The sequence below is a fragment of the Diorhabda carinulata genome, chromosome 1 (genome assembly GCF_026250575.1).
Source record: "Diorhabda carinulata isolate Delta chromosome 1, icDioCari1.1, whole genome shotgun sequence".
Taxonomy (NCBI): Eukaryota; Metazoa; Arthropoda; class Insecta; order Coleoptera; family Chrysomelidae; genus Diorhabda; species Diorhabda carinulata.
The window spans coordinates 2078759-2091860 of record NC_079460.1 but is presented as its reverse complement, the minus strand read 5'-3'; the positions used below and the strand labels follow the sequence as shown (position 1 = coordinate 2091860).

Genomic DNA, 13102 nt, shown 5'->3' with positions numbered 1-13102 from the left:
TTAAAATGATTACTGGAACGTCTTTTAGATATAGAATTGAAATTGAAACAAATTATCTGAAATTCTGATGGAAACAATATTTATCCTTGACCACCTGCTTCAAAATAAACTAAGTAAGTTTGAGCATATAATAAACAAATATTTTAATGAAATGGCTATAGGTTAGTAGTCGAGATTTCATTATTCCAAAAGTGTGTTATAAGGGTGTGATTAAAAATCACGATTTTTCTGCCAAAGAACAGAATTCTCTTGTTTCTTTTTTGACAATATGAAATAGATTTGGAGGAAGAGAGCGACCACCAAAATCGATAAACCAAGGAAGGCGAAGCCACCAGAATGTTCAGGCGCTCAACTATCGTAAATTAATATGCACGTTATTTACATAAATTATCACCTGACAGTGTACCACCTCTCCTATCAGAACCGTCATTACGGACACACTCTAATCGTTTTCCGTGATATTAACGTATAAACGGTTAACTCGGTAACATAATAATATACAGCGCTAATGGATATAAATTACGTTAGTCAACTATAAATCATTCCTTATCTAGGAGCCACATGTGTTGTAAAATTTGGTCCACAAATTTTTTTTATAATGTTTATTGACAACTTATCTCTCTGATAATATTTGCTGAACCATATTCCTCGTGTATATGATACTTTTAAGCGTACCTCAGTTTTAATATTGAAAATGACAATTCAAAATCATGGTAGAACTACTGCTAGGATAAAACGGAGACACACACAGCGTTTATTACTAAAAACAAAATTAAAAATGACAATTAGGAAGCAGAAAGACCAGGAATAGATATATAAAAAAAAACTTGGAGAAATTTCATAATACTAGAGACAGTAAAGAAAACGAAGCACTACAACAATTTGTAGCAAGAAGAAAAGAAACAACTAAAGAGATGTACTACAAAAATGATCAAATTCAGAAGAAAGTGTAAAGAATTCTTGTGAGAACACTCTTAGATATAGGAGGGGATCTCTCTTAGACAGAGTAGTTTCAAGATAAGAATTTATAATCGATAATTAGAACTATACTTCCAATTAAAAAAATATATACTGAATTAAAAATGTAATAATAATCCTCAAAAAACATAAACAGGTACTATAATCAATTGAGAAACCAAACAGAAACATAAAACAAGAACTTCCCAAGAACTATCGAATTATTACAATGAATATGATATTAGGATAAGTGTTACAGGACATAATACATCATCAAAATATTTCACTAAACTAAAGACAACCAAAAAGAGAAGAACTGATATTATATATGAAATACGTTATAATGATTGTAACGTTTATCTAGGACAGACATCTCAATAGTTAGAAAATAGATTGGAAGGTCATCAACACCAAAACAAATAATAGAACTGCATTAAAGTTACTATTTTAAAAATTTTAATGCAAATAATTGTAAGTTTATTAATATTTGTTACATATTTTTGAAAATTAATAACTTGGGAAAAATTATTTCGAAATACATATTGTACATCTGCACCTTAATTTAATAGTGGAGAATAAAAAACACACACTACATACCAGATTCCCCACGAGTTTATTATTGTATATATAAAACTTTTGATATATTCGATAAAGAACGAAATAGGTCAACATTTTGACCTGTTTAATAACTAATTTTTAATTAGAAGAAACCTAAAAACAAGACAATTTAATAAAAATTATTATTATTAAAAAATTTAATAAAAAAACTATGGATTTATTTCACCAAGATTTGCTAAAACCACAAATCCATAGAGCTATAATTTGTTTTATCTTCAATACTTTGTGTCTAGATAAGCTTACCGCTATTAAATAGCCTCATAATAGATAGTTTTTAGGAGTCTTCTTTTTTATTTCTTAAATTCGTGTGCTCAAGCGGATTTTGTAACTAGTTGAAAGATATCATTGAAACTAATCCAAGATAATAACCACTGCGTTCATTATTTTCTTATAATAAACCGTCAAAATCCTGAATTAAGTCCTGGGAATGCTGGGTCTAAGTCTGTAGATTTGTGTCTAGTCCGACACGTCGACCTGGAATTTGGTGAAACTTTTCTACATATACCCGCAGATTTTCAGACTCAACTCTGATTAGGAACGGACTTAAAGAGGGATTATAAGACTCTGCTAAACATTTTAGTTGATAATTGACACAAAATGTGTTTATTTTTAAACGCAAGAGATGTTTCAAAGCATATGGTTAGGTATTGAAATTGAAAATTTATAAATAATAATGTCATTGCGTATTTGCTTCTGAATTATATCTGTTGGTAAATAAATGATAAAACTATTATTTATATGGTTTTAGAACCATATATTTCTCAATACATTGATACTGTTGTTTCGAAATTCCAAAAATAACTTTGAAATATTTTACTTTCATCATAATTCAGTTAAAAATTAATGTCTGGGTAGAGATTCTGTGTCTAATGCAATTGCTTTCAAACATTTGAACTCATTAGGGGTTTGTTTGGAATTAGCTTGTTCTTGGACCAAACTTATCTCCTGTGTTGTTTTTGTGAATCCTGAATGTATTGTCTAGTTTTCTACACGAGAGAGTAATAAAACCTACTTACTAATTTAAAACGATGATTTAAATATTATTGCAGAATAATCTTTCGTAAACTTTTCATGAATGTACCGAAGCTAAAACAAATTTTCATGTTTTTAATGGTATTTTATAACAATAAGCTGTACAAAATGGTAGAAAGCTCTGTATATTAAAAATTGCATAGCCGTATTATTAGGGATATAAGTACCTATTTGCCAATAAAAGAAATTTTGTTTTATTTTAATTTCAAGAATCTCTTCACGACAAATTTCACCAAAAATACTATTTTAGGTTTTTCCATATAGTAAGGAATTCTTAAAAGTTGCAGCTTGTAAGGTGCAGTGTGCAATCCATTGCAAAGTCTAGTGTAATTGTGGAAACTTTGGAAGGACCGCGTGAACGGTCCTTTAATTGTTTTAAATAATTTACAGACACTCTGGAATTAGTTATTATTACAGAAACGAAATGTGGCGAGCTCAAAGCAGCACGTAAAGTCCAGGAGAACCAAAATTTCAAATAAAAAATTTGAAAGAAAAACTTTGAAAGAAAGTTCAAGAGTTATTTTTTAGGAAACAATTTCCGGCAGTAGACTAAGTTCTTGTTACGGTTCGAAATGAGCCTAAACACATTATGGAAACTTTTACAAGGAATAGGTTTTCGCTGGAAAAATATTTGCAGAAAGTCTATTTTATTGGAAAGAAGGCTAAATTCAAAGACTTACAAAGACTCACAGGTCTGTGAGAAAAAACTGCATTCTTTGTGTTCCCTTCATAAAGTGAAATTTGAAAAATATGAAGTTGATGAAACTGCAGAAAATCGTGGAAAAACAGTGGTTAGATCTCAACCATATTGCGAACTAAACCCGATTGAACTCGAATTTTATTATGAAAGCTTCATCATTTTATTACTCACTCGTTCATAAATATTGACTATAACTAATTTTTATCTATATAATTCATATTATATAGATATTAATTTTTTTTGTTGAAAATTGTGTTTCAAACTACTCCTTGTACGGACCTGTACATACGCTTTAGCCTATTATCGTTGAATTTGAGCGAACGACCACCATTCGCATGCACCATTGTTTTAAATGTGATCATTTTTATTGATAGTATCAGTCTAATTGCTTCAGCAATTCAACCGGATCACCTTTATTTCACATAATCGATTACCTAATTTCATTCTTTTCAAAACCACCTCTGGTACGCTGTAAAAATTTGAAATTATTAAAATTTCCCAATAACTGAATCACTTTACGAACTTTATATAACAAGGGATTGAAACTTTTCTTAAGAAGTTTATCTACCAACGAATAGAAATTGCTTTTTTTCTTGTTCCGAATCACGCGGAATGTGCTGATTAAAGAGTAAAATGATCGTTTTCACTAATAATAATATGTGATTTCAAGGTTTGGAACTGTCAAAAACACAATTTAATCCGTGGAACAATGAATATTATTACAAGAATTTAAATCTGTATATTTTATGATCTATAACGTTTTCGTCATATTAAATTTTCCGTTAAAAAAGTTTGGGTAAATTATTTTTCACATTTCTAGAAAAATATGATATAATTCATACTCTATTCATCATAATCAATTCCAGCAGAAAATAACTATAGTTATACTTGTATACAAGTAGATTGAAAACAATCTGATAATGAGTGAATGTATTGGTAGTGGAAAATTAGACAAAACGAGGCGCATTGGAGGGCGGTCCGACTTTGTAGCAGAGAAAACGCGTCGAGCTTAGTATCTGCAAAGCTCTCAGACCGACGCCGATGTCGTCTCCTTTCACCGCGCTGCCGCGACGCTTCATGATCCGATCTAAACCTGGCCAAAGCTGTTTTTAAGCTCCGCAGCTTTTTTCGTGGACTTAAGCGACTTTTGGTCTTTGTTTCACGTCGCACCTGGATTTACTTACCGTCTTTTTAAGCGATCTCCAGATTTTAGCACTGAGTGATTTTAGTTGGGTGATTTGTGACAATTGGAAGAAATATTATAGGTAGACTAGATTTTGTGTACAAACTATTTCATATTTGTAGATTATTTACAGGTAACTAATCTATTATTTACACATTCATAGAATATAAACATATTTGTTTTAAATTAATAAATAATAACTATAATTATGCATTAAGGATTGGCAGTGAGAACATAATAAGGAAAGAAAAGGAGAATTCTTAAAAGATAAATGAATTTGACTGTATTTATTCATACATATTTATTAATGAAAAAAAAATAACAGGATAACAGTAATGGTAAACTATATATGTAAGAAAAAGAAAACACGTGTTTTCACAGCAAATTAACAACCCAAGAAACGTGAAGTCTATTCTTCATGTCAACTTCTCTCTTATTTGATAGGGATAATTATCATCGTATGTTTTAAAATCTTTATTTGTATATTTGATAATTATTTTTGTAAAAATAAAAATAAAATTGGGGTTATTAGAAATATCTATATTTCGGTTTTCTAAGTGACAAGAAATCAATAGAAAGTCAATGAGGCTGCATTTCCACTATGATGTTTGAAACATTCTTCTTATTGCTAATACTCTCTCCAACGCAACTAGTCGCTAGAACTGCTGATTTCCATCCTACTTGTCATTTGATTTGATCGATTATCACGCCACAATTTGTGTTTCTCCAATTTAAGATGCAATTTGCGAAGTTTAAGATCCAAATGTATTAACACCCATTGATTAGTCCCTCTGTATCATACCTTAAGAAAATGCGGTTTGTACTTACATCTTTGAGACTTCATCACAACCCTTAAGTCTTGGAAAGTAGGTTAATGAATGATAGGCAATAATTTTCTTCATTTATAATCATATAACCCTCAATCTCGCATTTCGCATCTACAGAATACCGTAAATGGCTACCAACATGAAAAATAAATATGTCCGGTGCATCAAGGAAGAACTTCCGTCTTTCTTAAATACAAATACCTCTGTGCTATCTAAATCTTGGCAATTAACTTCAGAAACCCATGCAACTTTGAATGTATCGTTCCCATAGTCGACTCTTTTTACTGTTGCTGAAGACCTTAGTTATTATTTATATTTTAGTATATTAATAAAATGAACTACCCTATAAAACATAAAAAAAATAACAGTATTGTGTAACAATTAGTTTAGAATTTTAAGTAAGTCAAGTTTAGCTTAGATATGATGTAGATACAGATAAATTATAGATTATCGTGAAAAACTCAGATGTCTATTTTTAAACCAAGAGCATTAGACACGGAGGTTTAAATAAATAATTGAAAATGAAATTCACAATACCAACTTTTTGATAAGAAATTTCAAAAGCTAACATTTATTAACATATATTTCTTTTTCATTTTCAGCCAAAGAATTATGAAATTACAATCAACAAACTGAATACAGTCAATAAAATCTCTATTACTTAATCAACCTTACAATGGAACGTTTAGAATCCTTACAAGACCCGTCGTTGTGTCTTCAAGACCTCGTGACTGGTGTAACTACGTCTTCAGCCAATTCAGACATACACGGTCATCATCCTTTACACGACACCACCGTTTCCGTGAGCTCGGCTATTTCCGGAATAATGAGCTGTACATCATCGTCAGTTCTCGGTCATCACGTGACCTCTCATGAATCGCCGCATCATCCCGGAGTGGTACCTCATACGCCATCACTGCATCACGAACCTCTGGAGAAGTTGAAACGTGGTGAGTTCGTTCCTAGTTGGATAGTAAATTGATACTATTGATAGTAAATAATTGATTAGTTCGTTATCAAATTTTTATACACTTGAGGCTATTTTCTTTGAATTTCATAAAATCTAAAAAGCAAATAACTCAATTTTGCGATTATTTTTTGCTTATATCGAGTTTTCTCTATATCTCAAATGCTTCAATATTTTGAAGATTTTGGTTATTCATTCGCTTCACAGTAGATAGTAGAGAAATCTATCACAAGTTTTGGAATAATGAAATTAGCAATTCAACTTTCTTTATCTTCTTTTTACCTGTATTCTATTTATATATGTATCCCCCTCACCAATCTATTTGTAGCTTTTTTTGTAACTCTTCTAAGCTTAGTTTTCAGCAGATACTACTCATACATTTTCTTTTTTCTTCCAGTTCCAGTCTTCTAGATTCAGGTATCTATCTATCATCGCGGGCTCAATGTATGTTTCCTATTTTCTCTGAAGGCTTCAGTATTCGTTTTGAACACATGTGCTCTGGCATTATTTGGAGGTGATCATATCATTGCAGTGCTCAGTTTTCTAGTTTACTAGTTTACTTGTTATTGACACTCCAATGTTGCCATATTTCTTATTTTATCGGCTCTTGTGATATGTAGGCACCTCCTCTTATAATGTTTTTTATTGTTGTTGTCATTGGCCAAACATCTGCCTCATATGAAGGGATATTCTGTATTATGTTTTTAAACAGACACTTTTTTCGTTTTCTTCAGATACCTTTCCCAAATAGTGAATATATTTACGGTGAAATTTTTAAATACTATTTCTTGACACTTTAGTAAAAAATAAACAAAATTGAAGATAAGGCCAATCAATATGGAGATAAAATACTTAGTTATCTGTCTCAATTTTTTATAGTAGATACGTAACACTGATACATAGATACAAGGTAGTCTATTATAAACGACAGATTAAATTAAACACAGATACAAAACAACAGTATCATAGCTTACCACTACAATCCCTAGCAATTTATCTACCACAAAATTTTTAATGGTAAATTTGATTTTATTTTTCTCTCCAAATGACGTCGGTATTACTAATATAAAAAAAAATTCAATATTGAATAATTATTCGATAAAGACAGTGTTCAATATCCATTAAGCAATTATCTATCTATCGGTATTAATTTTTGTAACAGTCGTTTCTCTTTATAATGGTGTCTTAAAGTACCCCATAAATATAAAAATCTATGTCGTTACTCATCATGCCATAAATTTTATCATCTGATAAAATATAATCCTATAATTGATAACTTTTATCGACAATTAAAATCCATAAAACCGCATGCCCTGAACGATTAATAGTCTTATTTCCAGAAGGAGAATCTTACGTGAAAACAGAATATCTTCTCTAATTAAATGTGGAAATTTTATATATGATCGTCTTCGCCTCCATCGTTACCTAATTTTTCTTCTTTTTCTTTCTATTTATTTATCTAATCTTAAACCAGATCACTTTTAGGTGCATGGATGTTTAATTGGGGGATACGACATATACTTTTTCTCCATACCTTTCTTTTTTTTTGTTGGATCTTTTATTATCTTTGCCTCCTCTACTTTTTTTTTCAATCCATGTGTTTCTTAGTCTTCCTCTATATTTTTCACGTGCTCTTTTGGATTCGAATGTTCTTTCTGTTATGCTACTCCAACTATTTAACTCTAATTTTTTTTATTTTCTATTTTCCTCAGAATTCCATTCTCATACGGACTATTTGATTTTGATTCCATGTCTCACAGCTGTACAGTATAGTAGGCCTCTCTACTTTTTTCACCATTCCCATTTTTATGTTTTCTTGGCTTTCTCTGCTTCAAATAGTTTATCAACTTTTCTCGGTTCTTCTTTGATTTTCTGCTCAAGTCTTTTGACTTTTAGTTTTATTTCTACTCAGTTTCATCTTATACATTTCCGTACTTGATATTTCACGGTTATGTTGTAGATCTTCTTCCGTTTTGGCGAATAATACCAAATAATCTACGAAGATCAAATCCGTTATATATTTCTTATTAAATATCCTTATTTAACACCTATATTTGTCGTTAATGCTCTCAATTCTTCGTTTTTTGCTCGTTATACAGTTTTATTATTATTGTTTTTAAGTACTTTAAATATCCCTCCTTATTTTGTCAAAGGCTTTCTTAAAATCTATAAAATATAAATTAATTTCGTTACCTTTATCTATTACTTTGTCATTTTATTGTCTAATTGTAAATATTGAATCGTTAGAGCTTCTTCCACTTCCAAAGCCACATTATGAGTACATTTTTTTTGCTAGTAAGCTTACTGTTATACCACGGAATAGGTTTAACTAATGTTTTGTCTCCACTTTTATATATATGTAGTATAATTCTTAGGTTCTATCCTTCTTCCTGATGCATTACATTTACATTTGAATAAATTAATTTTTTTAAACGTTCATTTACAAAAATATTATCTAGAAGTTAACAACTTCATTAAAATTTTTGGTTGAGTCTGTCAATTTCACTTATATGTGATTCACCTGCAGAAATTCGTATCCTACACTTTTCAAACATTTATAGATGGTTTTAATAAACGGTGGATATATCGGTAAGAAAAATCTCATTTAAACGCATTACGAATGACTCGAAAACCCTCTATTTGTATTGAAAGTCATTAATTTTGCTTTATGTATAGTATAGTATAATGGTGTGGTCAACCCCATCTCCGAAAAATAGTCACATCTGCCGTTACAATTTGGATTAATCTCACTTTGGAATTGGTCTCAAGTAAAATACCATTTAGCAGTGACATTTCGTTTATAGAAAAATTTCGGGGTTAATCCCGTAAATACGAAATTACTTTGTGGAATTTTAGGAGGGTAAACAATTTAGACATTTTTCAAGAGCATGTCAATACAGTATCTAGGAGCACTAGTTCCAACATATATCCACCTCTGGCCTTATACACTTAGTGTTACACTGATTTAGAAGAAACCATTTTTCTGTAATTTATGTTTTCATAACATCGTGACCATATTTAGAGCAGGCTATAAGAAAAATATCAAAGTTTTATCTTTGACTACGTAGACAAAAACATTATTTTCCTTTCACTTTGTTTTTTTGAAGAAAACCGAATGGTACAGATATTCGTTATGGCGCGTTTCTATACTTAAACAAAATGCAAAGTCAAAATTTTCATGAGGTTACCGTAGTAGAATTGTGACCTATTGAAATTTTGGTTCATCCTATGACAAATTTACTTTAGGTTTACTGTTCTGCAGGCGCTACAGGTACCAAGCTTAGCGAGACCAATTTGATATTACACGTCAAACTGTTAACCAATGGTCTTAAGAGAAAGGTAGACTTATTACTGTGCGTAGATTGTCTATCCCATTCGAGCATTTTCATATATTTCATCATTAGTACATCCTTCTATTTCAAAAAAGTTTCATCAAAATTTGGGCCTGTAAACGACAGGATTGGGAGACAGAATAGCAATACATGATATTGGGTGTGTTGAAGGTATTTATTCAGAACTGTTGGAGTAATGGCTTGGAGGTTATTTCCTATGGTATTTAGCTGGGCATTATGTCGGTGATGTCCTACCAACCGTATTATGGCATTATCTAATTGGCGTCGACAAATCCTTTTTCAGTAAGACAACTCCATCCATATTTTGAACATAGAACTAAGAAGTTCCTGCGAACAGCTAGGGTTAATGTTTTGCCGTGGTCGTCCTGTGACTAGATTTAAATCCCATGCAGGGGGCTGTCCAATTTGTATCACCTTCCATACATTTTGGTGCAGTTACTTGGAAAGATGTAGAGAAGTGTATTTAGCTACAGGATCACCAAACGCATTAATTCATTTTTTACTACAGGTTAATGAAATTTCTTGCCGAGTTTATCGTTTTATTCATGATATAAAACTATCGCATTACTATAAAATATAGGTCAATAAATTCCTTCTTTGTGTAAAACAGTCGATGAGTATAATTTTGGAAAATATTCTGAATTAGTGATTCTATAGAGGGTGTCTCATAAATAATGTTCGCTGTTCACTTTGTTCATTAAATAATCATACAAAAACCCCAATATTCGAAATATAGTCCATCGTATTCTATGGTTTTAACCGAATGTTCAGCAAGCTCTTCGATATCATGGTAAAAACACTCTGCCTTAAACTTTTGTTTCTAATAATTATCTATGACAATACACGAATTTCATATTTATCGCAATCCATACTATTATATTATAAAAACCGTATTATGTCGAAAATAAACAAAAAGAATGATGGAAAGAAAGTAGAGCTTGAAAATTTTTTCTTATGAAACTGTCATTATGAGACATATTTTGTAGTTTGTTACTGGAACTGTAGGTCTTTTTCGGTTTTATACTGGCATTTTTTCTTGAAAAACATAAATTTACCAAAGTATGATTGAGTATATGTGACTTTCTTTAAGAGAAATAATTTTTGAAGTCCTTTCAAAATATTGTTATTGTCACACTTTTTGATTTTTTTTTCTTCTTCCTCTATCTCTATCCTGCGTATTTCTGATTTTACAATATTTTATTTAACTGGTTTTGTGTTATTTTTGTTAGTCGTTAGATACTATAAAATAAATAATAAATAAAAACTTTGGAGAGGTGTGATAACTTCGAACAATTCAATGTTTTAATTGGTTTTTAAATCGAAAAGCCAGTATAATTCCGGCTATTACAAAAAGTTAAGAAAATAATACCATCTGAACTATCTCATAATCTGTATTTATGCCACGATTACTAAGTCAAATCTTAAAAAGCGAGAAAAATCTCCAAGTAAATAAAACAGAGTAAAAATAAATTAGAAGTACTTTCTCAAAACATGCTTATCCAGGATAATCTTCGATGCGCTATCAAGTTTTATACCATAATTCCCAAGCATAATTTTAATGATCCCTCTAATCCATAGTATTACACTTGTAAGCTCGATCTAAGAGGTATTATCGTTTGGCAAATTTCTTGTCATGTTTCAAAAGCACGACGGTTCCCTACGTTTACTCGCATAAAAAAATAAATGAATGAAAACATTTTTTTCAATAATCGTTTTTGCTTAACTATTCAATTAATTACAAGTTATAGTATCGTTTATCTAATTGATTTTCTCTGTTAAACTATTATTTGCCAAGCTTTGAAAAAACAGTAGCTGCCAACACTGCCCGGTCCCATAGTACGATTGCGACCATGGAACTGATGACGATCCTCCTCGATTCTGAAACATATTTTTGAATCAATTTTTTATAATCAGTTAGTGAATAAAAGATAAAACCAGGCAACTTTGTAATAATTATTATTATCACAAACTAAGTGATACTAACATAACATCGGAGATCTATGGAGAGGATCTCGTCAATGAAGTTGAAAATTAATTATGCAAATTAATTTATCTCGATATTCTCGAAAAAATTATATATAAATGAATGGCATTGAGTGGTGTTGGAATGCGAAAAAGTGCAGCTTAAAAGATTGTTTCTGTTGGTCAAAGATTTATCAATAATTTTTTTTACTGTTATTTGCTTCCCCGAAGATAATCGAATTACAAAAGTGCTGTAACAAGCATACTTGAGGGGCGATTTTCATATATAAAACATGAGTAGTAATATAATAACTGTGAGATATTTATTGAAATATTATTAAAATATGAGAATAAAATAAATACTTTTGTTTGCTGAAGTTATCTAGAGACGTTCCTTTTTTAAATAAATGAATTGCCAAATTCGCGACTGTGTTTTAAGTTAACATTGTGTTTGAATTTCTTTATTTATTCTCAGATTTCGTTAAGCTGTCAAAAATTCAGTACAATAGAATTTGTTTATTGTGAACCATATAATTTATTGCTGAAATGTATTTGTTAATACCATCAAAATGATAAGATTAAACAGGACTAACAAATGTCTTGGCAAATATGTGTGTTTAACAGTCTTTTTTATTTGAATTGCTCTGAAACTTTCCAGTTGCATGGTTACGTGTTTTTTTTCATAAAAATATTTTTTAATTTCATTACGACTAAGAAATTTATGTTCCAAATAATATAACGTACTTTCCAACCACCACAATTCGGCATTTTTATGGAATTTGTTAAGGTTCACAAATTTTTGGGTTTTAAATTTTGAAATAAACATATCTTTCAATGAATCTCTTTAAAGTAAACAGAAAAAAGTCATTATTTGAACAGGAATTCTGGATGATAATTCACTGGGACCAGTATTCCTTCAATTCACATATAAAAATGTGAATGAATTAGGGACCATTTATTAATTACGTAAAAATGGTTTTCTTCGACATTATATGATAAAACAACTATCTACCCTTCAGGATATTATTTTTATAATTAAAAGTAGTTTTTGAATAATCTTACACCGAGCAAACATAAATCCGTTAAACTTTCTTTGATAAGGGCATGTATATATTTTTCTACGAAATTATGGATAAGAAGTTTTGTTTCAAGATGAAAAAATTTAATGAAGTTCACGAAATGTTGAAACCTGTCCATAGCTATGACACAGGGACAGAAATTCAGAAGTCTCAATGGAAAACTAGTATCTTGCTCAGGAATCAAAGTCAAAAGTTAAGGACATTTTAGTCTAAATAATTCATTATGAGGACAATAACACTAAACTCCGAATTTAAGGTTTGCATCGAAAGTTTTTCTATCTCCGAGATTTAGTACCATGCGATCTGTTGAAAATAAAAAATGTACTGAAAAGAAGATTTATCACGACAGAGCAGCACCTATTCAGAGAGAAGCCTTACAGAAATGCTTCCAGTCATGTGTTCAACGTTGAGATAAGTGTACTAT

General features: G+C 30.5%; 1 protein-coding gene across 1 annotated transcript in view; it reads left to right on the top strand.

The window, feature by feature from the left end:
- Positions 1 to 13102, top strand: part of LOC130897448 (pituitary homeobox homolog Ptx1) — a 69924-nt gene that overhangs the window by 2353 nt on the left and 54469 nt on the right. Inside the window, exon 2 of the mRNA XM_057806304.1 lies at positions 5920 to 6264. Coding sequence (XP_057662287.1) covers positions 5994 to 6264 — 271 coding nt within the window. The 5' untranslated portion in view covers positions 5920 to 5993. The remainder of the gene's footprint in view (positions 1 to 5919; positions 6265 to 13102) is intronic.